Below are 27,849 nucleotides of genomic sequence, written 5' to 3'. Positions count from 1 at the left end.
CAAGTGAAGTATTAAGGAGACGGAGAAAACGATACCTGCAGCTATATCCCGTCTGCCCTGGTAGATTTATGGCTGTTGTTGTTTGCTGGAGGTCACTGCCTTTACTGTGAGGGCAAGGAAGTTTTGGCAGTCAGCTGGGCTGGCATGTGATGCACCCCACATTGCTGAGAGCTCGGACATACCTCGCCACTCAAGATATCAATGTGATGCATAAAAATAAGGGTGGCCCAAAATGACCGATATTATTTGTCGGTGTTTCATGCAGGATGTTTTGGACCTTGTGTTGCAGTGTGTGTTTGTGTATGAACTGAACCCCTGTTAAAGCAATTTAGCTATTCTGAATTTGATACAACTTTTTCTTCCATTGTTGTCCTGACTCTTGTGTGACCCTAAATCTAACTTATTACCATTTAAAAAACAGTTTGTTTTCATTATTTCCGTCATTTTCCCTCTGTATAAATACACATTTGCTTGTTTCTATTGCATCTGTGGGCATGTGCTCACGGAAGGTACATGCCACGTTTTCAGCACACGGTCAGCTCACCTGCAAAGCAGCCAGCGACACAAACAACAAGCACGCGCTACCATTCAAGTGAGTTTTGGCACAACCATTTGTATGTTGTATGGGGTCGGGGGACTGTTGTTGGCAGCTACTGAATGTAACTAACAAAGTAACTTGTAATCTAACTACTCCTGATAAACTAAGGTCATTTTAACAGAGTTGTCAGACTGCCACATATAGGAGACCAACATAGTTCATGGACACTTTTGAAGGGACATTTAATGTGCCCTATTTGGCATGATAGGACTTTGTGGTCTGTTCAAAGTATTTCAGTTTTTAGTGATTTTCTTAAGTTAGCTGTAGTGACACAGCTGACATGATGGTCTGAAGAGTATGTGAGGGTCAACAGAGAGGAATAGTCCTTCCTGGATGTCGTTGGTCTGACCCAGGGCCTCCTCAGGTGTGGCTACTCTGTGGTCACTAGTCACAAAAGACGATGGGCTGATCCCTCCAGTGATCAAATCCCTCACTATAACATGACTTGCTTTGCATCTCAGAACCTTGGTTTGGGATTTAGATGAGCCGATGATCATCCTGGTGAGATGGTCCTTATTCATCTCCCCAACTAAGGTAGAACCCAGGTGGTACATCTGGAATAATGCACGGTATGTCTTCTTTCATTTTTATATGACAGACCTAAGGTGAAAAAACTCCCATATATATATATATACATATGATTCACAACTATATATGAAGTTACATACAGTAATATCTGAATCCAGACTTTTGAGTGTGTGGTGATAAACAGCTATCATTTCTAATTCTTCTCATGTGTTCTTCAGAATAACTGACAGTCAATGGCCCAAACAAAAGCTCTGTGATGTAATTCATTACACAGCTGGAACTACACTGTTTTTGTCACCTGCCAAATGAATGACTTCATGTTCCACTGATGTATTTCAAGAGAGCAGTTTTGTCTGTGATATAAACACACTGCTGATCATGTTTCCAATGTTCGCAGAGACACAGCAGCTGGCAGCGTGTTTCACATGACATCCGACGTGAGGGAACAATGCTGCACACATCACCTCTTTATTTTAGCTTCTGTGGTTACAGCCTGCCAGCGTGTCCTAAAATAACACAACCTGCAACGTGACATGCAACTGGAATTCCGGTGTGTGCAACACATGCCAAGAGACAACAAAAAGCAAAGGTGAAGCCTGGAAGTCTGTTTCATGAACTTCCCAGCTGTTTACTACGCCATAAAAGTGTTGTGTGATGAACATGAGTCCATTTATTACTTGAGGACTCTAGAGAGGGAAACTTCATCAACACACTTTTTAAGTTTATCCTTAAACTGTGTCTAGCATTCAGTATGAAGTCCTACACGCTCTGCAGAGACCAAAAATCCATTCATTTTACACAGATTCTGTTGCTGAGCTGGGCAGTTAAATTTCCTAAAGGGCCACATGGTAAACTGTGACTGTTGTGGGGGGCCATCATGCCAAGAGAAAGGCGGCAATAACTACACAATCTGATGGAAAAAAATCTGAAGTAACAAGGACGAAATCATATCGGAATCGTAATAAAACTAAGGAGAAAACGTCGAAGATGAAAATTTATTTCAAAATATGTTCTGAATTTTCTTTCAACAAATTTTGACCAAAAAACTAAATTGACAAAGAAAAAGGAGAAACAAAAATTTTGTCATGAATGTGTTGTATTTACTGTTGAACAACTACTGGCTAAAACGGAAACAGGAAAAATCAGTTGAATAGTTGTAGCCTGACCTCATGAGGGCCACAAAAACAGTGGCACACATTGGGATGGAGCCTATCCCAGATAATCGGGGCGAGAGGCAAGGTACAGGGTACAACATTTGACTCAAACAGATGGACACCGGTGGGCAAGCCGTCCAAGCAAGTTAGCCTGAGGAAGCATCATCATCATCGTCTGGTCTGAACAGACTCCAGTAGGACAGAGTAAGGTGGCCCTCCGAAATGTGCATGCAACAGTAACATGCTTTTCTCATTTAGATCTTTAACAGTGCTGCTCTCACAGGCCACACTTAGCATTCGTCAATGGCCCTCATCAACATTAAACACGGACCAATTACGTTCATGCTTAATGAACAGACTGAGCCAGTAAACAGCCGCTCCAAATGAACACGCTTGCTCAGTGTAGTACACATCCAGCTGGTCAATGCAGTAGTCAAGAGTCCACTTCCTTTTTTAATGACAAGCAAGTCAATGAGTTTTGTTTGTTTGTTTCAGCATGATTGTATGAATTAGTGATAGGAAGACTTAAAGAAATATATTATGACCAGGTGTGGGGAAATAAATTCAGGGAAAGGTAGAACTTTGTTTACTTTGTTATTGAGTTATTATTGTGTTATTTAATGACTCTTTTTAAAATTCCAATATTAGTGATTTGCATATTTTCAAACAAGCACGTCTTTATTTCATTGGTTTATACAGGCTGAATGGGAAGTACTGCTGTTAGACCGGCCATGCATGGTGCACCCCCCACCCCACCTCTTCCCTTCGCCGCCCACTCACCCTCCAATGTCTTTGGAGTTAGCACAAATACAAAAAAGCCTAAACAGCTTTTGGCAGTCGCTGAGTCTGGGCAGTAGAGGAGCATCGTGCACCAACTGCAGGGAAGGATCTATTACACAGGAAAAAAAAAAATAAAAAAAATAGCACCGAGTTTGCCAGACTGCAGCTTGAAAGGAGCTGAGAGGACGGAGAACAGGTAGGTGGACCTGAAATGAAGCCTGAAGGAGAAAAGAAAAATGGTTTTGAGAAAAAAAAAGCCATTCAAATAAAGTTTTTGTGTGTGTGTATAATGTAAGATGCTGTGGAAGACTTAAGGGAGATGTCAGCGTGTGGGAGCAGGTGATCACACAAAGCAGTAAATAGCTTGGACGGTAAAGCTATTTTAAGAGATAAAGTCTTTAACAAGCAATGAAGCCTCTCGTGTTAACATGCCGTCGCAATGTTGGAGAAAGCCTGCGCGATGTTAGAATATGAAATAGCTTTAATGAAGCATGTACACGGCTCAGTTTTGAATTTCACTGCTGTGGACCTGGATCATATGAGAGAGGTTGATGGTGAGACTGATGGGTAATGACTAACTTTAGAATGAATCGATGCAAGGCTGAAGCTGCTTGGACTGTGTGGCTTGAAAACATCTGTTGCAGAAGAAATTGAGTCGTGTTTGCTGAGGAAAATATGTAGACAATATCTTCAATGTTTGCGCTTGGACTGTTTGATCTTGAGCTGAAGAAAGTTCGGATCGTGGCATTGGCACTTATTTGACACATGGGGCCTTGTCATCAAACAGAGAACGGTTTGACCACCTTGTGTCTGGTACATGCTTAGGTGATGCATGGAAAAACACAGCGGGGGGAAATTCGAGGAGCTCTGATGCCATGTAGACACGACATCGTCTGTGATGTAGTTGCCCTGCCAATTACTCAAACAGATCCCCTATAACTTCCACAGTCGCAGGCATCATCACCAGAGGAACTCTGAAGAGAACTGAACTCTGAACTCATTGACCTGCTACAGGTGTCAAGGTGTCATGTTTTTGTGGTTGTTTCCATATTAACGCTCAATGAAGGCATGTAGTGGAAGTTCTTTGTTGAATTCAGCTAGGCCTTTTGTTATTCTTAAACTATTCAACATTTGGAAAATGTATTTGTCATTTAACTGGGCTGACATTGTTTGAAGCAAGAACACAATGTTTGTCATTTAAAATGGATTTCATGTGTCTCTGTAATTTAAAGAGAATATATATATATATATATATATGACATACATTGGGTTCTTATCAGACAATCAGAAGATGAAGAAGCATATTAAAGCTTAAAAAGCCACTTAACAAATGCTGTCACCTTCTATAATACACCAGAAGTAAAGATTGAAATTAGAGTTGATGGGATTTCACTGTGAAATCAGAGTCAGTTGGGTGGTCAAAGAACTGTCTACTGTACTTAAAATGCTTGCAGGAGAACCCAGAGTACTCCAAAATACATAAATAAATGCATTATTATACATAATAATCATAATTTTGTATCCAGTATAAGACTATGAAGGATCCTCACCCTGTAAAATCTGGAAACTATCAGTGAGAGAAAACCGGATAAAAATGCATGGAAGTTATGTATGAGTCATGAATGAAAAGATTGCTGACAAAAGTCACCTTTAATGTTCTAAGCCAAAAATAAGAGAGAGAGCATGAACGCCACTTTATATATACAAACGCTACAGTTTTCCTGTACTGTTGTGAACACGTGCGGAGACCGTCACACACTCAATGGCAATTTTAGTGGAATGTGAAGTGTCTAGTTTTAACACATCTTTTCCAAAGGAACTGCAATTTACCAGACAAATAGATGAATGGAATCACTTCATTGCCTTGTGTCTGTGCTCGCAGTTGCAAACTAAGATGCTGATTATTTATTTATTTCTCGACAAAAGGAGACCAGAGTTCACACAATACTGATGATTCAAATTTTGTTCTTGTCAACTCCAGATTGTTCCCACTAAAAAATGTCAAGAGCACTTAGTGTTCACAGTTTAGTGTTTTCAGTTGTTTATCGTGCTATATACCCCTGTTCTGTAGTTTACACATTGAAATTTAAAAAACTTTTGATGGTGTTAAACAACATATGCAGCGACACATTTATCACCCTTAAAGAGTTGTATTTGGCACAGCCCACAATACACTCTCACAACTCTTTTCTTTATTGGCCGCACCCTGTGCAACAGTCTAACCAAACATACAACATCAGCGAGACAGGGACGTTGGACTTAGTTGGAAACCAAGGACAATGATGAAAACCAATGAGGTTCAAGGATGTGGTGACATGAAGAGGATCGGTGTAAGTGAGGTGCATGGTCAGCTGAGGTGGAGGATGACTAGCTTTGGCTTTAACTCTGGCCGGCAAAATGCCGAAAGACAAAGAAGAAGAATGGGTTTTAATAATATATAACAAGTGTGTTTGTTTCTGAACCATATTTTTGTTCCAAAATTAACTTTGAAGGTATATCACATTTAAAGGAGACAATGCAACGTGCCTTGGTGAGTCTGCCCTCCAGAATCTGTTCATTCCAGAGTGTTAAAAACTTCTTTTAACTTTGTATCCACATGGACTGAACCTCAAACATATACGGTGCTAACATCTATAAAACATGATATTTAGAAACTGCCTTCCAGGGGAACCTGAAGCAGAAACGAAGGGTTAAGCGAGGTGATATTTTCTGCACCAGTCTCCAGCTCCCAGCTTGTTTTGTAGCCTGCAGTGACAGACAGCCTGAAATGCTAGTTAAATGAGATGGTATAAATCACTCCTCAGATATTTTTAAATGTTGAACATCAAAGAGCCTCTCGCAGGTTTCTCTCAAATCTCCACAAAGCTGACATTTGTGGGTATTAAGATGCACAGCGAGATGTTGTTTTTTTTTTTTTTTTTGTCATGTTTGCAGCTAAGCCGCAAACCACATTAGCTCCTTTTACATGACATTCAACTATAAATGTAATGAGCTAAAATGGTAAAGAAAGTCAGTGGGAGGGCCGCGTGTCCTTTAACAAAGGGCTGGCTGCCAGCTTGTCTCATGTTGCAAGGTTTTTTGGCTTTCGCCGTGTGAGTTGGGTAGTTTGCTTCCAAGAGGAGGCAGGAGCCAAGAACGCTGCTGGAAGCTGGAGTCCTCCTCATATGCTGGAGCAAGTACACAGCTATAAATAAATCATGAACTTTCCTACATTGGTTTGGGGTGTCCGGATCATTAGGATTTAAAGTTGTACTTCAAGCAAAACACAATAATCTCTATGCCAATGGAAGCAAAACATTTTCTGGCTAAGTATTAAAATATTTATGATCAATATGATGAATTTTATTCAATTTTATGACAAAAAATGCAGGTAAATACAAATTAGAAAGGTGCCCAAAAAGCATAAAGAGGACCTCAGGCAGTACTTTTCTAACACAAGGTTTACTGAACAGTGTTTGAAGTACATTTGAAATGTGCAGACATGGTTCAGAATTGGTTAAGTCATGAACAATACATGTTTTCCTTGAAGACAGTTTTCACAGGTTTTAAACTGGTGTACATTACTGTACATGGATATTTGTAGTGCTGCACACAACCCATTCATTTCAATGAATAAGTGAAAACTTTGGGTGCGAGGATCCTTCAGTGCCCTCAAAGAAAGATAATTCCTAGTGCACAATGGAGATATGGATTCATCACCTGGCCCTGTATCTGCCACATGAGCTGCTCTCAGTGGACCTGGGAGAAATCCAAACCATATCATCGATCTATTTTAAGATGCTCTGACTGGATTAAGAGTCAAAGCTTCTCTTATCAGAAACTCCAACCGCCTTCCTCCCCACTCAGCCACAACCCAAGTTCAGGACCGAATGTGATGACAGAAAACTGGTTTTGAGAGAGCGTGTTACATAGCATGTTGATGTTTGGCTCCTGAATTGAATTGACAAGGAACCAATGTAAACCAACTCTTACTTTCATCAGAAATACAAGTAAGTTCTCGCGTGACACTTGGTGATGGAGCCTTCAAAACATGTTCACTGACGTGTCCTGGACAGGGTGTGAAGGTAGTCTGGTTGTGAGGATCCTGGGCTCCATTTGATAATATAATTCAATTTATGTTTTGAAATTGGCCTTTCACTGAAAAGTTATGAAGCTAGACAACAGAACAATTCAGTGACAACAAGACACGACAGGTATCAAACCAAGAAACCAGAACAGCAACAATTGATAGTCTTGTTTATGTCGACCCATATAATGAGTCGAACGTTTGTCCCTTTATTATAGATAATCATTGCATTATTTGAAAAACCTTATAGGCTATGTAAAAAAATAACTTTTTAATGATACCATTACTAACTTTAGAGGAAAATAAACATGATAATAATCCTAACCAACACGCTAGTCGCTCACTCTTCAATCAAAAATAACAATGACTTGAACTTAGCCTTCTGTTGCTGTGCATTAAAGAACAGAAGTATAAATACACCAGAGCAATGGCAGAAATTCCGACTGGTTACATGTGAGACCTGTGGACTCTGTGGGTCCCCAACAAGTCAATGCCAAATAAAAAGGGCTAAGGCCTTTCAACTTCAGAGTCATGAGGTCATATTTCACCGGGAGAAAAATAGTAATGGAATGAGATCGTCCCTGCTGTTCTTGAAAACAGTGACAGCATGACATACACAGGTCAGGAGAAGATCATGGGGAGCACTAAAACATGGGCTTATTCACATACATTGGATTGTTTGCAATCATGTTCAACAGATATCTGGTTGTATCGTCATTGTTCTAACAAGTTATCGACGTTGCCATCGATTGATGGTACAGTGATGAAGCCTAATATAATCCTTGTGTCATGGGCAAAGGGATGGGTCTTATTGTTGTCAGACCTCAGATCTTAACTGCTGTCAGTAGGACTGAAGGATTTGGACGTGTAGAGAATGTTTAAATTGTTTTTCTGTTGATGTTTTCAACAGAAGAGTAGACTCCGAAAAGACCTCTCTCTTGTCTTTTTATTGCCAGTTTCATCTGAAGCCACTGCGCTGAGGAGGCTCTCAAGATGTGGAAAAAGTCAAAGGTGACCGATCAGACTGCCTCCGGGCAGGAGGGTAAGTGCAACATGATTGTAGGTCCTTTAATCTGTTTTCTTTCCATCTGCCGGCATTTTCTCTTGTGAGGATGTGACGCACGTCCAGAACAGATTTTTGTTGTCCATTATGACGATCAACTGAAGTCAAGAGAATGAGGAGTGGTCCGTTTCAAGTCCTTATCAAAAGCCACGCCATTTTGGGGAACTAATCATCTGCTTCACTGAAGGAAAAGGAGACAATGCTTGTTCAAGAAAATGGAAGTTCATCGGCTACCAAATGTCATCCACGAAAAAGCTCAATAGTGGGTGAGCAGAAGACCTGCCAATGCGATCTCATCTTTGAAGCAAAGCAAATCTTCTAATGGCTACAGTAAAAGCCAGATGAGACAAAGACTCTTCTCAGTTCAAGACTGACATCAGCGAGGAAATTGTCTCGTAAAGACAGTCGTTGGCTGCCATCATTTGAAGATAAAGTGGAAAATTAATTGGTTTTCTTGTTTGATGGAAGACAAATGAAGTTGATATCCCCCGCACGAAGGATCAGGACACGACTTGGCACCAGCTACGCCAAGAAATTCCCTCCAGATCTCAAATATAATATCAGTTTCACAGCGCAAGCACATGATTTACATGCCGCTGTAACGTCATCCAGCTAACACCATGAACACCGTCTGAACTAACCCCTGTCAGTTGTCCAATGTCTCAGAACATGTTACGCTCAGGGTTCTGTCTGCTCCCCGGTTATGGGTCATACACGGTTGTGTTGCTGTGAATTCTGTGTCTCATAATCCTGTCAAAGTTCCAACCTGCCATGGCACTTTTGTCAGGATTACGATTAAACTGTCCTGTTCCTTCTTCTGTCGTCATGTTGCGTGTTAAGTCGGCGGTTCTGATGAAGTTCAGCCAGAAGACAAAGGTATGCAAGTGAACGTCAAATTCAAAACCCTGCTGTCTATTTCCCTCTGTGTAAGTGCATGAGTCCATGGTGGAAGTGTTGCATGTATGATTCTTCTTCACACTGTGAAAGTGGTCACTCCTGAGCGGATGATTTTACTTTCAGAGCCGCAAAAGATGTTGTGACACTTTCACAAACATCTGGGTGAATAAGAGCTGTTGACAGAGGGCACTGTGGTAGTGTCGACGCTGCAGCTAAATATTGACAAGGTTCTGACTTATGATAGTTGCGTCCCCACACAATGTGTTGGCACAGTTCAGTCCTAAAAAATACAAAAAAAGTAAACTTAATCTCACCCAGTGCCCCCTTTAAATTACGACGGCTGTGCTCTGCTGCCACTAATAACGTTGGTTTAATATTAACAAACGGCATGGGCAGGGAAAAGAGGGGTACAACCACTAGCTGTACCGTAAACAAACAACAGCACTGTTGCTAACATGAACGAATCACACAGTCGCGGCTCTTTTCATGACATTCCTGCGAGCATCGCAGCTGTCGAAATGAGCGGAGGAGACTAAGATCTGCTGCTGCTATCGAAAGTAGATCATGAATCGACAAGGTTGCTGTGTTCAGTCGCCTTGGATCACGTTATTTTTGGCAGCAATACTCAGAAGGTGTCCAGTCCATGGTGCAGTGAGCAAAGAGCTTGTTTTCCAAAGGGCCGACATATTCGTTTTTTGGGCCAGTCAGGCCTTGTGAATAAGATAAGTGTTAAAATGATTCAGACATGGGAGGGAAACTAAAAACTAGAGTAACTACAGAGTAACTACAGACATAAAAATGATTGTGATAAAGCAGCAGCAGTTTAAATAAGTAAAACAAAAGTGGAAAAAAAATACTACAGTCAGAGTTGAGCTGCACTCAGTGATAATCATGATTATTTTGATTAATACTGTAATCTCAATTACAAGTCACGATTTTTTTGAAGAATTTTTTTTTTTTTAATGGATAATGAAATTTACATTTGAATAATTGTTAATGGAAAATAAAGTGAATTTAGGATTCACCAAGGAATAAATGACAGTGTTGCTCTTTAGACATAACTATAGAATACAGGAATGAATACAGTGTTATGCCAAACCTTCCCAAACTGTACGATCACACAAATCAGAGTAGGTCTCCAAAAATTATTTGCGCTGTCTACAAATTTGGCCACAAAAACACAAGCATTCAGTCACAATCAAAACCTGAGAATTCAGACTTTGCAAATCTTGACTGCTTTCATAATGCGTTTAATCGCGTAGCCCGAACTCAGACAGTGCAGTCCTCAAACCACCTCATTTATGAAAAGAAAAATAATAATATCCTAGATTTCTTTTAGCCATAAAATGAAGTTTAACCTGGACCCAAGGTGGCAGCAGTCAAATGCACTCTACGCACTCTAGGCGTGAAGAGTTTGAGCCTCAACTCAACAAGATTTCTTTTTCTAACACCAAAAGTTGGAAACTACTGGAAATCATCAACAATACATTTAAAATTTGCGCCATGAAATTGTGAAAAAAAAGCAAGTAACCATTTCTCCAGTCAATTGCATTGCCTGTTTTAAAGTATGGTACGGTTTGAGTGCGTCCTTTATCTCTCAGTTATATTCTTCTATCTATCTAATCTTCAATGCAAAAGCCACTCCCCCCTCTTTTGTGTCAACATTAAGGGATACTGCCCTTCTAGAACCATGAGTTTCACTCTGCACCGTGAAGGTTCAGTCGTTCACAAGGACATTATGTCGGTCATGGGGATTTTTGTTCCGTACTGCACATGGATTTCCAGATAGATGTGTTGCCACTGACCTATAAAGACTATGCCTGGCTTAATTGCTAGTAGTATTAATTGGAAAATATATCTTTCCATGGGAAGCTTTTGATGACGGTTGAGTCATCGTGGCTAATTTGAATCACAGCGTGAAGTACAGCTTGTTAACGGCTGGGAACCATGTCATCTTAGCAACGCTTGGCTAAACAGAACACTGTTCTGTAGCACTCGCTACAAGCAATTCACATTCATTGCACTTTAAAATGCAAATGACTGCTGGGGCACTGCAACCTTCCTCACGTAAACAACCTCAGTCATAGACAATATTCTGCCTATTGCAGGTCTTTCACAGCAAATGAAAGCTATTACTGACCCGGGGACCGTGGACCAGCTGAGCCCCTGTGATCAGCACTCAATGAAGTCCACTCCAGGGTTAGTCCCAACACGACCACGCTCATAGGGGTTCTGGGACTGCTCAAAATCACTCCACCTCAATAATAAGCTCAATTGGAGCCATAGTAGTTGAACCCTGTGGATCGCTCATCACTGCAGAGGTCAGATTAAGTTTACTTCCACGCACTTTTGAACCTCAACTGTCGACTGAACTGTGCATTGACTACAACATCTTGGAACAAAAAAAATGTAGAGGATGTTACATGTGACGTATTAAAACCGAGAAGAGTCCATCCCAATGAAACGTAATAGCTTTGCATCACACATGAAACTTTACCATGAAGCACTTACTAAATAACACACCACTAACCAAGCGTCACATTAGTCGTACCAACAGCACTAAGAAATAACTTGATCCTTTTTACCTCGCTGCTGGCTAAATAATGGCTCCATTATATAGCGATCCATTCACCATCCAAAAAAGTGACATGCATTTTTGGCTGTAGTTGTTGGTCAGCTTTAACCTCTGCCCTGAGTTGTTGTGTCAACACTGGCGTCACTAAGTGACAGAACAATATTTACTGCCATATAGAAATATTGTGGCGCCCATGAGTCACAAGTACAAGATGAATTATATGTCATTCTGTCAGGAAATTACAGTTTAAACCCGTGACTTTTATCCAACTGGATCCTATGAGAGCTGAACATTTGGTGGTGTTGCGATTGGTTGGTGGTCAGACACGTGGTGGTCGTCCACTTTCGGGTGGTTTACGCCTCGTGAAGAGGTCATTTGTGTCTGCAACATTTTCCAAAATATTGCTGGGATAGATTAGTCCTGCACTGACAGTCAGGGTTTCTGAGATGGGTCAAGACATGGTGGCATAACATACTTTCTAACATTCTGCTTGTCTTCGTGCAAGGCATCCCGGATTAATCCCCTTCAATTCTCTCGTCTAGGCATCAGGAAGAAGTCCAAAGTGCCCGGGGTCATGATAACACAGTTCATGGAGGATCTCCCAGAGGGGATGACAGCACCAGATTTTACCCGTAAACCCATTGCTCTGACTATACAGGAGGGTAAGCTTCCCTGCAACCCAATTTCAGGTTGCAGTTTTCAACCATGCCTTTTGGCATATTCAGTGCAGTATACAGTATAACATAAATGAAGTAAATATTGTATTTATGAAAACATAATCATTAGCTTCAGTGTACTTTCTTCATTTTCTGTTTCATTGCGATATAAATGCAATGCATGGATCTGCAATTTCATGAAATGTCTGGTGAACCAACACAACAGAAGTTGACAAGTGACTGAAAGACTGAGTTCACAAATGGCTGGACTCTAACTAGCTAACGTGAGGAACTCAGTCTTCCGTCGCAGGACAAGCCAGTTGAGGTTGGATCTTTTGGGGATGCTTCCTGGTTAGTGAGGTACAAAGGGCAGTGGAGAAGTGCCTCAGCATTCCCACCAGAAGAGCTGTAAGAGGCTTCAGAAAAGAGGGTCTGTAAGTCTGAATCCCTGTACTCTGCCCCCCCTGCAGCCTGAGGTCGGAGAAGCCGTGAAAAATGTCAATGCCATTTCTACTGAAATCAGCTCTGAACATTGTAAATATGAAGTTACCTATCAACATTGTTAAAATGTTGTTAAAAAAAGATGTGTTTCCATATTTGTCAGGCGACCTCAGCAGGGAACGCTCATCCTGCTCAAGAGAGCAGGGTCAGGTGTGGAGCTGCATCTTCACCCTGCCAGACCTGTTAGAATAATGTGTGGAAATTTGAAGTTGAAATTTAGTTTAATCTCTAAAAACAATATTTAATGTGATATAGTCATTTTTCTTTTTGCCATTGCAGGTAAAGTAGCAGTTTTCAAAGCCAAAATTGTGGGCACTCCAACACCAACCGTCACATGGGAAAGGGCAAACGGAGAAATGAATTTCTATCCAGAAATCTGTATGCAAAAGTACGACACGGCCACTCAAGAGCACACCCTCGAGGTACGGTTTACACGAAAGCCAGACTGAATAAATGACAACAATTTGTCTTTCACTGCTATCAGTGGAAATAAAAACGACTTTCACTGTTCTATTAGTTTCCCAAAGTGGCTGCGGAGGATGCCGACACGTACAAGTGCTTTGCTACAAACGAATATGGAAGAGCTGTGTGCACAGCGGTGTTGAATGTTATCTCAGGTACTATTTTCTTTTGCACTGAAATTTCCAGGATTTTCTATGACCTTCAGGCGAATGAGGAGGATAAAATATATTTTGTTCACAGTTGGATTCTCGAAAACTAAGGAGCTACAAAAGGTACAATCCGAAGGTGAGACATCCCCTTTTTTCCATTTGTTTCTATGAGACTTTCATTGAAGTTCAAGGATGTAGAATATATGACTTTTGTGTCACTTTTTTCACAGATGGAGTTGACTTCAGAAAAAAACTCAGGAAGCGGTGAGGTTAAGATGACAAAGTCATGGTTATAGGTTTTTTTTTCATGACCGTTTTGCCTTTACAGAAACCAAGACGGAACACGAGAGCAGGAGAAAGTCATGGAGCCGGAGGAGAAGGTCTGGGAAATTCTTCTAAGCGCAGAAAAGAAAGACTACGAGCGCATCTGTGCCGAGTATGGCGTCACCGACTTCCGCGGCATGCTGAAGAAACTGAACGAAATGAAGCGAGAGAGAGAAGAGGAAATAGCTGAAGTACACACATTTCTCTGAAAGAAAATCACATACCACTGTGCTACCCTGTTAAAATTATGTTTTCCCATCTCGATATTACAGTTTGTTTCACACATCAGTACACTGAAACACATTGAGGTCAACGATGATGACTATGCAACCATTGAATTGGACATGGACCTGAAAGATCCCTCCAGCAAATTATTCTTGTACAAGGTGAGGAGCAACATCTACAGACAGTGTGTGACAGTGTGCTGCTTCTTGGAGAGTGTGCACCATCGTAACAATGCTTTTAACCCTATAGGATGGTGTCATGGTTCCGTTCTCTGAGGAGGAATCCGAAGGGGTAAAGCACAGCTTAAAGCAAGTCGGCAAAAAGTATGTTTTCAAAATCAAGAAGCTTGGCGCCCAAGACGCAGGACTCTACTCTGTGGATGTTGAAGGCGTCAATGTGTTTTCCACAGACTTCAAAGGTGAATGGTACAAACTTTGTCAGGAAATTTTGCTAGTTTCTAGTTCGGAGCTTATGTAATACCTCCAAATAATAATTGGAATCAAGCTGTTCATGACACGTACAACCTGATTCAGCCACACTCCAAAGGAATCATACGCTGATGTATGGGGGTAAGACTCTGAGACACTGGGGGGATGAGACAATACCTTAATATCAGTTGGTACACATGTTGTTCAAGTGATCCTGAGCATTGACTACAGGTCTTGGTCGCATAAGGTACAACAGCATTCTCTCTTTCCCAAATATTTTTTATCAGCATGAAGGGTAGGGGTGAGAAATATGGTATTTTTATAATCTAAATACACGAAAAGCATGACAGAGAACAACAGCAACAACACCTGAAATAAACACAAACCGAAAGTAGAGAAGAACATGGAATAAATGAGAACATGAAGTTCAGCGGAATTAAAACACATTGGTATAAGTGACAAAGAGAAACAAACACAGAATAATGTGGAGTTGGTCACGACTCACGCACAAAACATCAAGAAAACGCACGTATTGTAAAAACCCTACATGTACGGCCAGAATAAGAGAGTAAGGAAAGAACCAAAAGCGTGTGAAGAAAAAAAAAAAAAGTAGAAAAACTGACAAAAGCTCAAGCACCAAAGGAACACTCACAATAATTGAAGAAGATCAACTAGGTGCAAGGACAATGTGACAACACACACAGGAACCAGGAAACTAAAGAAGACTCACGACTGGTTCCAGCTGAGTGTCATTATCTGAGAAGAGAACCAAAGCAGAGCAAAACAGACAGCACAGCAACAAAATAAAAGCACAAACAAAAGACGATATGGCGCAGTGCAGTGAGTTAGAACGTCATGATGTCATAGCATGTTGGAACCAGTCTGCACCATCAAATCCAGTCTGTTCACTTTTTGCATCAGACATTCGATGAGGGTTCACTCAGAATTCACGCACTATATTTTGGACTGGCATGTCTTTGCTGTCAACAGTAAAGTTCAGAACATGGCGACCTCAGGTGGTCATGGAGGAGAGGTGCATCCAACTAGCTGGTGAGTCTGTGTTTAATGGAGAAACAGGGAGACGGGCGATCATTTCAGGTCATCCGGAAACGGAGTTCGATTCATTGCCCAGCCCTTGTGAGGGTTCTTGCTGCTGTGAGAGCTTTGATGGCTGACTATTATATAATGAAATATTATTTCCTTGTGTTCCTCTCTCACCCCTTCAGTCCCAGATGTCGACTTTGCAGTCAAAATCCAAGAGGTCAAAGCAGAGGAGCGGCAGGATGCGCTCTTTCAGTGTGTTCTGACGTCGCCCATGAGTGAGCTCAAATGGTACGGCAAGAGCGCCCCCCTAACCAACAGTGAGAAACATGAGATCAGCATGTCAGAAGACATGCTGATCCACAAGTTGATCATCCGGGACTGCAAGCCTCTGGATGGCGGCATCTACGCAGCAGTGGCTGGAATCAAGTCTTGCAATGCCTGGCTCATTGTTGAAGGTGACAGGTCCTTATTCTTATTTTGACAAATGAAGCACGAAGATGTTAACCATTCTCAATGTGACATTTTCACAGCTGACAAAGACAGCAAGGGAAAGAAGGCTGTCCGAAAAGGCACACTGGCGGGAGGCGGAAATGAGGAAGACTTGCTCAAAATCGCAAAGGAACAGCAGGAAAGATATGAAAAGGAAATGGAGGGAAAACTTGAGCAGGCAAAGAAGGCTCAGGCTGAAAAGGAAGCTGCTGATGCTGCTGCCCTGCTGGAGGCTCACGCAGCTAAAAAGGCAGCTGCTGAAGCTAAAGCAGCCGCCAAGGCTGCAGCTAAAGCCGCCGCCCGAGAGAGAAGGGCTGCTGCAGCAGCAGCCAGCAAGGATCTTGCTGCGAGGAAAACCAAGAGCAAAGGAACTGGTTCTGTAGATGGAGGAGACGGAGCTGCTGGTGAAGCTGGAGCAGCAGGTGGCGCCGGAGCAGCAGGTGGCACCGGAGCAGCAGGTGGCGCCGGAGGAGCCGGTGGAGACGGCACAAGTCTGGGAAAAGGCAGTGGAGGTCAAGGTGGTGGGGCAGGCAGTGGCGAAGGCTCTGGTGCTGGAGATAAAGGCGCGGATGGTGGAGGCATTGACGGAGTCTTTGAGGACGATTATGACTCCTTCGAAGACTCAGATGAAGAATTTGATGATGAGGACGGTGGCGAGGGAGGACAAGGTGGCAGGGGGAGAGCAGGGGGCAAAGGAGGCAAGGGTGGCAAGGGAGGAGAAGGTGGTGAGGGAGGGGAAGGCGCCGAGGGAGGAGAAGGAGACGCTGGTGAAGAAGGAGGTGAAGGTGGAAAAAGAAGGAAAAACAGAAGGAAGGAAGACGGCACACTTGTACCTGATGAAGAAACTGGTAAGAAGTCAACAGACAGTATGTTATTCTTATCTGATGGAGCTTCACAATTAAGGCACAATATTAGGCGAGGAACACACATGCTAAGTTTAGCATTCTTGTGGAACAACTCCATGAATTACAAATTACTATTCAAAGCTACGACACTTCATACCTGCATTCAAGCATTCAAGTTACATTTGAAAGGGAAAAAAAGAGAGTTTTTGTAATTTGGATTTTATTATTGATAAAATTCAGACCTGCTGATGTAAGCACCTGAAATGATAAGGAGTATATCTCTTAGCCATAGAATAGATCAGCAATAGAACATGTGTAGTTGAGAACATGAGGAAGGTTGTGTGTGATACTCCTGTGTATTATTGCTATTAGGAGATGATATTGACGAAGAAACAAACGAACAAGGTGACAAAACTGGGAAAAAAGGAAAACGCATCAAAAAGAAAAATGTGGCATTTGCAGAAGAGACTGTCGGTAAGAGATGTAGAGGGTGCATGTTACGGATGGTTTACTGACCAGATGAAGTCATTTGGGGAAAGAAAAATGACTTTGGTATGGCAGCTGCCGGAGGACATTCCATAACTGACATTCCCAGGCGCTAAACTCTTTCCTAAAATTTAACACAAGTTTCATTTATTACAGCTGAAAATATTTGCAGTGTGTTGCTAACTGCAATTAACAGCGAGAGAGCAACTGCTCCAAAGTCACATGACTCATGATTTTATTCACATACTGCTACTACATACATACACTTGGATCTGCACATTTTCCGATCCGAACATTTTCTCTGTGAAAAACTAGTCCCTATGTCCGCTCAAAACAAGACCCTCAAATCTACCGGAAAACCCTTTTTAGTTATTTTGTTTTATAAAAAAAAAAAGCTTAGCAAGGGGCAAATCTTTCCACTGTTAAGGCTTTAAAACTTAAGACCTGTTGGAAACAGGCAAGAAAATAAAGACACAGACAAGCAAACGAAGAGGGAGCAGGTTTCTACCATTGTGGCTCCTCATGGAGCAGAGGGAGGAGAGAAAATGTAGCAGCTTGAAAACAGAAAGAGTTAAAGACGATGTCTGTCTGGACGCACGAGAATCTGGCAAAAAGAAAAGGCAAGACATTGAATACCCCCTCTGGATTTGTTAATAACTCAGTAACTAGCGAAAATTTCCCATTAAATCATCAAGATTGAGAAACTAAAATTGATCTGACACATTAAAATGGCTTGTGTCATATTACAGCTAAATAACATTGAGTATAAAAAAGATTCTTACTTCAGCACAGATTATTTAACCACAAACATTCAGAGATTATGAATGATGCCATACCCAAGAAATGTATAACCATGAGTCCGGACAGTCACAGTTCTGTGTGTCTTGTCCAAATGCTTCTAAAAAAACTCTTTCATGTCTGTGGTGTGCTCTTCTGTCCTCAGTTTGTTACTGTGTTTCATGTGCTTGCAGTTTTCGTACGCAAGGACATTTTTGGAAAATGTATCAAAAGTGAGCGCATATAAAAATTGATCATCAGAATTCCTCAGATTATCATTATTATTTTTTACCAAATCAGCTTTGCTTTCTCCATTAAAATTCCAACATTTTCCAAAACCTTGGTCACTGTGCCCATGTGTTTATTTGTTGTGTGTTGAAACTGTTTTCGTTGATGTGATCTGTAAGGTGTACCGACAACAATTCAAAAACGTTGGATTGATGATAATCACGACATGTTGATGTCACCTAAAACTGAGCGGTGATATGTGCAGATGATGAGGAATCTGCTGAAAACAGTGAGACCCTTGGCCGCAACAAACACTCAGGCCGCGTGCGGCAAGGCCCGTTGGTTGAGGAGAGAGTTATCGGTAAGGTAATGGAAGCAATGTTAACGCTGCATGGGGCGCAACTTAACAAAACGTCCTTCGATAACTCATAGAGAATAGAGGATTACCACGAGTGGATTTAACCCAGAGTGGCTTTAGGAGATGCCAATAATGCTTATTTAATTTACTAATACCTCCTGACTCTGGTGCTTACTTGCAATCAGAAACAAGTGATTGATGGTATACTTTTGATGTTCTAACTGTACTTCTATTACCTACAGGGTGAATAACATGACAGACTTTATCATCCAATGTATATGTCCATCTCCATCTCATATGTATTGTGGCAAAATGTGTGTGTTTATGACTGTGTGTGAGAGAGAGTAAAGCTTTAAACGTCTGCTTTCTGTGCACATGTGTTAACATTCTCGCTTGCTTTTTAAGTATATATTCACATGCAAAACAAAAAGAAACTAGACATTTCTTGAGAGTGCAAGACGACAAGCTGAGTATAAACATTCCAAGATGGAGGACAGGAACCAAAGAGAGTGACACCGGCTCATTGTGGAACATAAATATCTTATGAGCCATTGAAAAGCCCTTTCTCACGTCAGTGGCGTCTCATTGAAGCCAACAAATCCTCAACACTCAAAGAAGAAGACAGCTGGGACGGTCAACATGTTTATCATTATCTTTCTGTTCTTCCGCCAAGTGATGGGAATTTCCTAACCAACCGGGATTGACCAACCTCTTGTACTTGTTTGTTTGGGGTCCTATCTGCATCTAAACATGTATTTTATCCCTGGAAACGGGAATAAAATACATGCGATCAATAAAGATGCAGAAGTAAATGTTGTGTTGTCACTGAGGTAAGTGTGTAATCACTTGAGAAAACTTTGTACACACACGGAAATACGTCTTCATGCTACAGTGTATATTATAAGATGATAGAAATCATTTTCTAATTTTGTTGGTTGATAAACCATCAGACCCTGGAGTTCACTTCCACGCTGGACTGTCGGACTGCAAAGCCATCATTGGAGAGGAAGCAGAGCTGGTGTGCAAACTGAGCAGCGAAGACTGTCAGGGAGTCTGGTACAAAGACGGAGAGGAGGTAAAACTTTCACTTGCACTTGATATTGCAGATAAACCAAGTGAAGTTTGATACACAGTACACTTCATGAAAGAGATGGCCTCATTCTGTCCTAGTGTTTTGCATCTATTATTTAAAGGGGCAGGACAATAAAAAGAAGGTACTCAACAATCAAGTGGTGATCAAATGTAAGCTTGAAGCGTCGGGCGACAATTGCCCAGTCAATGATGCAGTTGCTCAGTGTTAGGCTTCTGAAAAGATACAGTGGTTGTTCGCTCTCAAATGTGTAGTCTGGTCAAGTGGTGACTAAAAGAGTTCCCAGAGAAATAAACTCATTTCCTTCTGCTTACTCTCTTAGTGATGCCATGGGGGGTGGAGCCTATCCTTGCAGTGGACAGGTTGTTATTCCTGCTGTGGGCAGGGTTTGGGCAAAACTATTTATTTATTCTCTTAAACACCACTGTCAGTCTATCTGAAAATATTTCTTACAGTTACACATTTGTGATGTTTCATCAAACCACTGCAAGAGGACAGGACATAAGGTGTTGATGTCTTTTGAGGATTCTTATCTAAGTGTAATAAACACGTTTTAATTTACATTATGGTTGTTTTTGGTTTTCATTTTTATTTAGGGACAATTTTCTTTTCTCGTTGGTGTTTTGTAGATTAAATCATCGGAGGGCATTACAATAACAAAAGACGGTAGCTACCACAAGCTGAAAATTCACAAGGTCACAGAAGAGTTTGCTGGGAAATATAAATTTGAGGCAGATGGGCGGAAGACAGAGTCTGTCATTGCTGTCGAAGGTAACTATCACAGAAAAAATATCACTGTAAATGATCTCGGCAAGCTCTTACGAGTCTCTCCTCCAGATCCTCCCAGGTTCGGTGCAGAGGACCTGGAAGCTTTCAAAACTCCGGTGACTGTGAAAAAAGGACACAAAGCCACCTTCAAATTACCTTACGTTGGACGGGAGCCCATTAAAGTCCAGTGGTACCTTGAAGGCGAGGAACTGTCGGAGGAAGCCAACATCAAGATTGAGAACTCAGACGGTTACAGCCGCCTGCTGCTGATCAAACTCCAGCGCAAGGACAGCGGAGAAATCAAGCTTAAACTGAAAAATGAATTTGGTACCGTTGAGGCCACAAGTGAGCTTGTAGTACTGGGTACGTGATGAAATTGAATCAACCTTGGATAACACAACTGCGGCTAGGAATGTTATCATGTGTGCCACAGATAAACCCACACCCCCGATGGGACCGTTGGAAATTGTTGAGGCTTCTTCCTCTGCCATCGAGTTCAAGTGGAGACCCCCGAAGGACAGTGGCGGCTGCAAAATCGGCAACTATATCCTGGAAAGGCAGCAAGTGGGTCGTAACACGTGGAAGAAGGTGGGGCCAATTGGTCCAGAGGCCAAATTCAGGGATCTGGATGTGGACCATGGCAGGAGGTACTGCTACCGTATCAGGGTGGAGACTGAAATGGGCACTAGTGAGCTCATGGAGACCGAAGACATTCAAGCAGGAACTAAAGGTTAATTGCTTTACACTCATTACATTACATGCGTTTTTGCGCATCCGTGGAAGTCTGAAATGAAAGGCAGAATAATGTTAAGTAAAGACGAAACAAAGTGAAGTGCAAGTACTGGAGGAAGAGGAGTCTTGTATTTTTGAACAAAAACAGAAAAGAAAATGAAAGTGAAATGAAAGCAACATTAAAGGCTTACTGAAACCAATAAACTTTTCCGTGTTCACAGCCTATCCTGGACCACCATCTGCTCCAAAGGTTGTCAGCGCCTTCAAGGACTGCATCACCCTCTCCTGGTCTCCACCAGCCAACACTGGAGGCACAAATATTCTGGGATACAATCTAGAGAAGCGAAAGAAGGGCAGCAATCTGTGGGGCCCTGTCAATCCACACGATGACATGATAAAAGGTCCTACCAAATGTCAAAACAACGATTGATTCCTTTATTATCATTGTGTATTTGTTGTTCCTTTGCTGTGTCATCGACAAGCGATGTTGCTGATATTGCTCAAAATTATTCTATGAAACAATTCAAACACGTGTGGTAGTGTGTAACCTGAATTCAAAACCACCCTTGCCTGTTTGTTCAACTGAAATCTAAAATGGCCTCCAGTTTTACAAACCATAGAACATTGGAAACACCAGTCTTCGTCCCCAACATTTGTTTAATGGGCTTTGAACACCGATGGCCCCTTCACAGAAATCTACAAAATACCAGATTGAAGTCCATCACAATGTGGCGCTGCTGCACAGCCAACACAGACACACTCATGGCCCTTTTTTCTGTTGAATTTGTCTGTACGAACAGGCCATTTGGATTGTGTGAATAACTGGAATCAAAAAATCTAAAATCTTCCCAACTACCATCCTTGTAATATAACTAGCCTTTTCCAAAACATGAATCCTTCAGCCAGAAATCTTAGTTTTGATTTCTGAAGCCGGGCTGGAATGACTCCTCCAAGTCATTTGAGACCAAAAACTATACAATCCTGTTTTAGCATTTTCTCTAGAATTATACTAATGCTCACACACTTCCACTCTGAAAACCATTTCACAGCCTCATTGTTTGCATGCTCAGACAACTCTGAAATAAATCTCTCTCTGCACCAAATGGTTAGAGAAATAACAGTCTGCTTCATTCCAGGAAAACAGTACGCCGTCAAAGACGTCGTTGAGGGGATGGAGTACGAGTTCCGCGCCTCTGCCATCAATAACTCTGGAGCTGGGGAATTCAGTACACCATCTGAGTTTGTTTTTGCAAAAGACCCCAAAAGTACGATGCAATTACATATTATGAGAGAGCTTAACAACGAAAGCAGAGAGGTTTGTCTTCAGCAGACGCAATGCTGAACATGAATGCTGTCTTCCAGAGCCTCCTGGAAAAGTCATCGACTTGAAAGTGACAGATTCCACCTACACAACTCTGTCCCTGTCATGGACAAAGCCCAAGGACATTGAGGGGGTTGAAGATGAAGCCAAAGGATATTATGTGGAGATCAGACTCGCCGAGAACACAGAGTGGGATCGCTGCAATACCAACGCCATTACTATGAATTCCTACACAGTCAAAGGGATGAAGTCAATGGCGATGTACTGGGTGAGAGTCATTGCGGTCAACGACGGAGGGGAGGGGGAGCCCCAGGAGCTGGATAACTACATCCTCGCCATGCCTCCCCCTGGTAAGAGATGAAACTACATTTAGTTTTCAATTAAAAAGCTTGTTGGGGAGTAGTTTTAATCAAACTACAGGCACTGTAAATATATAATAGAACGCCATATACAGTATTATTTTCTCTCCCTCTCTGAAAGTACAATTTCTTTGCACAGTGAGACCAAGGTTTACAGATGCCAAAATCAAAAGCTTCATGGTCGTGAGAGCTGGAAATTCTGCACGATTTACCATCAACTTTGAGGTCAGTTTCAAAGCCAAGAGAATAAAAATTGATTTCAAAATGTCAAATCATACATTTTCAGACTGTATGTTTATCGTCCCTGTAGGCCTCACCTTGGCCTGATGTTATCTGGCTGAAAGACGGCGTTCCAGTTTCTAAGAAGGTGACCATCAGTAATGCAGAGGGCAACTCGCAACTTCTGATAGCATCAGCCGAGCGCACAGACACAGGAATCTACACCATTGTTGTCAAGAACATTGTCGGCCAAGAATCATACAGTGTTGAAATTAGAGTCACAGGTGAGTGCAGCTTCAGAGAGAACTCAGCAAAAACAACTGGCGTGAAAACAAGTATGCTTTCAGACGAGCCAAAACCTCCCGGTCCGGTGGAAATTGACGAAAACGTTTCTGGAACGGTGACCATTTCCTGGGCGGCATCCCCGGATGAGAAACGCGATGACCGGTTGCACTACATGGTCACCAAACGGGATTCATACAAGAGAACCTGGCACACCGTCGCAGATCACATCTTCAATAATAAATTCACAGCCTGCAACATCATGCCTGGCAGGGAATACAACTTCAGGGTCTATGCTAAGAACGACATGGGATCCTCCAAGCCATCAGAGTCACCGAAGTGGCTGATATCGGCCAAAAAAGGTAAATTAATAACATTCAAACAGCGCATTGTAAATAAAGAAACCCCCCGGAGTCTGAATTCAAGATCGGCAGCGCAAGATCACATTTTAGGAAACTCAAAACTACTGTTCAAGAAGACACAATCCTCCACAATCCTCTTTTGTTTGTTTTTACATTATTCTTTTTTTTCAGATTATTACAATGAGAATAAAAAGGCTTGCACTATAAACCCAATTAAGCAGCAAGCCACGTTCAAAAAAACGAAAGACATTTGTTGGTAATTTCTTCGTGGTTTGTCGTTCTGTTTCAGAAAAAAAAAAGATCAAAAAAGCGTGGCTCACAATGCAAGCACAAGTGACGATATACAAAGTCTGGTCAAATGTGCACCCTGTGATGGACAGGCGATCTGTCCATGGTGTCCTCTGCCCTATGTGGCTGGGATAGACAGTGCCACTGGAGATCATCTCAGAGAATAAGCTGAAGATAAGATAATTGGACAAATACTTTCTTAGAGGCCGATGTGGCTCCTGCTGTCTTCATCGACTGCTTCTGCCCCAGCAAAACCATCAGTTTCCTCCACCATGGCCTTGCTTGTTCATCCTCTCTTGTCGAACCAATCCTCTTTATATCCTACTCTATTACATCCGGGATCCTGAATGTTGTCTTTCTGTCCATCAGAACTCTTCCTGCAACATGTCCCCTGTCTTTCCACACCATGTGTCTAAACCACCCAAGTCTGCCCTAACATATGTCACCAAACTTCTACGTGTCTGTCCCTCTGATACACTTTTTTTTCCAATCGTGTTCTCACTCTGTCACTCTGACTGATCATCTCAGCATGTTCAACTGGGCTTCTATGCAGCATTTGGTGCCAATCTAGGCTAAATCAGAAGAAAAGTTCCTGCTTTTTTAATTGTGACACAATCAGACTTTAAATTCCAAAGTTTACGAAGGGACAGTGGCGAAGACCTTGCTTTAAGGTTCAAAATAATTAACACCTCTTTGTTGTTCTACATCAAACTTGTGGCCGAGGGGTCTCCTCTGCAAAGCTTGTCCAGAACGATTAAACCAGCAGACCAGCAGAAAAGTCTCACAGCATCTGTTACAGTTGAATGTGGAGCATAAAATGTATCCTCAACCGTATCCGCAAACATGCAAGTGATGACATAAGTCTGGTGTTTTGTTTCAAGCGCCAAGATCCAAGGGGTTCAGGAGCTGAACCAGACGTCAAGGAAGGCTTGAACTATTTGAATATTAGAAAAACATATGTGGCCTCTATTATTTCTCCTATATACTATTGTACAAGTGCCTAGTAAAATAAGTGTTTTGTTTGTTCTTCCTCAGAAAAGTTTACAGTCAATGTGCCTGAAACAAAGGCCTGCAACCTGCAGTGCCCCCCGAAGTTCCTTGTCCCTCTGAAAATGCACACCGCACCTCAAGGATACGAATGTTACATGAGCTGCGCTTTAAAAGGCGACCCCACACCACATGTGACATGGCTCCGTGACAACATCAGTCTGAATACCAACACCAACTACTTCATCTCCAACACCTGCGGCGTCTGTTCCATGCTCATACTGAGGGTCGGCCCGAAAGACATGGGGGAATACAAGGTTGTGGCGGAAAACTCTTTGGGGAGGGTGGAATGCTCTACGAAGTTGACAGTAAGAGGTGAGGCTTTGTGTATTATTTGTCCCTTTTCCGCTGGAGGCTAAAATTAATCCCTGCAACTTTTACAGAGTAAAGGGAAATGATGACGCTGTGGAAGGTTTCCAGGACTGAAGAAAGACTTCAGAAGATGGAGACTCATTTCTAATTGGTGTACTGTTGCCATATTAAACCTCTGCCAAGGAGGTTTTGCTACTCTTTGTCTGTCTGTTAGTAAAAAAAAAACTTGAAAAGCTGTGAACAGAATGCTATGATTTCTCTTTTCTTTAAGGAAATGCTGATAATGGCACTCGGCAGAGAGTCCTATCCTGCACTCTCTTTGCTACTGCCACCTTCTGTCCCACTTAGCCCATTTGAATTTAACCTTTAAGGGCATCAATAATATTTCAAATGCTGAAAAGGTATGAGCTGCTTGATGGAGGTCTGCACTTTGAGTGATTTTCTAGTTTTAGTTGTCAACAATTTTTGAAAGTATTTAATAGTAGTGCACTTCTAATAAAATTGTGATTTGTACAACAGGAAATGAGTTCAGAATCGCAAACATATTGTCTTCTTTAGTTGACCATGGCTGAACTGCAAAAACTGCATGTGATACAAATAAACGAGGGGTTAGAAACATGGTTCATTGTTTTAGATTAACTCGTACAATAAAAAGAAGAACTTTGTATCACCCAGGCTTTGTGTGATTATTCATGAGAATGCAACTGGACAGGCAAATATTTCATTGATGTTTTTGGATACAACCACTGTCAGATACATTTTGCCAGGTGGTACATTTCTCTGCTCAGGTGTGGCGCATATCAGAGCCTAATAGTTTTTGGGCAGGCAACACACGTTATAGCCTCATTTTTCCTCTTGCCTCACCTTCAGTCAACTCACCTGAGACCCTCCAGTTGTTCCTGCTGTAACTCTGATCGCAAACTCACAATTTGTCGTATCATCTTTGCCTTCCTGCATGCCTCTCCATCTCCTTCCTACCTGTCTGCCGTTCCCTTCGTCATGCAACAAGGTATCAAACCTGCTATGTATTGGAGCTCACCTACAACTCTGAGCCCCGGAACCTCCCTTTCCATCCGTGACATGGGCCGACATATTCTGCCAGGACCTCTGATTATCTGCTGTCAACACCCTGAGGCCTGTTTCCCAGTGATGAGAAAAATGGGGTGAGGGGAAAAAATAACGTGAACAAAATTACACTTTATTACCAACAAAATACATGAAGGATAGAAAGTTAATAGAAAAATAAGCAAGAAACATGGGAGCACCGATGAGCCCAAAGAAAAAATATTTAGAGAAGCAGAAAATGTAATGTAAAATTTTATGGCACTTTGGGCAGAAAACAGTAAGTGCAAAAGAAAAATAGAATACATACAACGATAGAAAAGTACAGTTTTTTATTTTAATAATTTTGCTAAAAATGACACCACACCAAATAAACACTTGTACAAGATTGTTTAATTCTTTCGATTGGACAGTATCATCCTGTCCTGCCGGGCTGAGATCTGTTGTCAGTGTGTGTTTTGAACGTATGATTCAGGTTTACACAGGCGCTTGAGGAGCACAACTCTATCCATCTAAAGATCAAAATTAATGTGTTGCAAACTCACGATGACACCAAATATGAGCAGCCAAGAAGACATGCTCTTGCTATACACGGTAATTTCCCCATTAGCTGCCTGTTTTACAATGCTGTCAACGGTGCTATTGCTCACAGGGTATTTTTGGTGGTTTGCAGGTCCACGTGACAATGAAGAGCATTGACAAGATCTCATGAGGTTCTATTTGTTGTTGTTCATGGCTCCACACGAGGAGCTAAAAAAAAGCTACACTCAACACAAGTTTGCTTTTCATGTTTTTTTTTTTAATTAAAAAGGTAGCACTGAAGTTCATTGTGTGCCCCCTACCCCACTGAAGGGCTGACAAGAGCGGCCTCTACAATCCAAACAAACCTCCTCCAATGCCTTTTAAATACATATCCAGGATTTGTTTGTCAAATCATCGGATTTCTAATCTATACTACTTTCACTTTTCTCTCTTTCTGTTGTGACTCATATCTCTACACTTACACTATGTGACAGACGTCTTGGAAGCTTTTGAGAAATTCAGCTTCTCCAACTATTCAATACAGAATGTCGCTAAAAAAATAAATAAACAAAAACTTGAGTTTGTCATAGTCCTGAACCCAGGTTTTCACCCGTGAACAAAATGCTTTATAAAACAGTCTATGTCTTAAATTGTCAGGTTGTGTGTGCAGCTATAAAAACAGACAGATATGGTAGCACCTGGTCATAGTATCAGAATTCAAGCCACATGAAGGTTTATGTGAATAATTTATGCTCAGTCTTCTTGTATTACCTCTCTGACCATATTTCTGTGGGGTCAGACACTGGTACAAGTTTAGAGTCGCTGAAGAAGATGGGGTCAACAGTTGCACCC

General features: G+C 41.8%; 1 protein-coding gene across 1 annotated transcript; it reads left to right on the top strand.

Annotated features, from left to right (window-relative positions):
• Nucleotides 1–3,126: 3,126 nt before the first annotated feature.
• Nucleotides 3,127–26,016, top strand: LOC128760646 (immunoglobulin-like and fibronectin type III domain-containing protein 1). Its single transcript, XM_053868216.1, has 23 exons — nt 3,127–3,256; nt 8,083–8,168; nt 12,204–12,323; nt 13,098–13,240; nt 13,336–13,435; nt 13,521–13,565; nt 13,660–13,693; nt 13,758–13,944; nt 14,026–14,139; nt 14,228–14,396; nt 15,633–15,905; nt 19,584–19,708; nt 20,353–20,494; nt 20,561–20,854; nt 20,925–21,221; nt 21,445–21,624; nt 22,360–22,488; nt 22,586–22,894; nt 23,043–23,128; nt 23,214–23,406; nt 23,470–23,766; nt 25,090–25,416; nt 25,485–26,016. The coding sequence occupies exons 2-23, from the start codon at nt 8,120–8,122 to the stop codon at nt 25,487–25,489; spliced, it is 3,618 nt and encodes a 1,205-aa protein (XP_053724191.1). The 5' UTR covers nt 3,127–3,256; nt 8,083–8,119; the 3' UTR covers nt 25,490–26,016.
• The last annotated feature ends 1,833 nt before the right edge of the window (nt 26,017–27,849 follow it).

Source organism: Synchiropus splendidus, chromosome 6 (assembly GCF_027744825.2).
Source record: "Synchiropus splendidus isolate RoL2022-P1 chromosome 6, RoL_Sspl_1.0, whole genome shotgun sequence".
Lineage (NCBI taxonomy): Eukaryota > Metazoa > Chordata > Actinopteri > Syngnathiformes > Callionymidae > Synchiropus > Synchiropus splendidus.
This window is presented reverse-complemented; position numbering and strand designations above follow the sequence as displayed.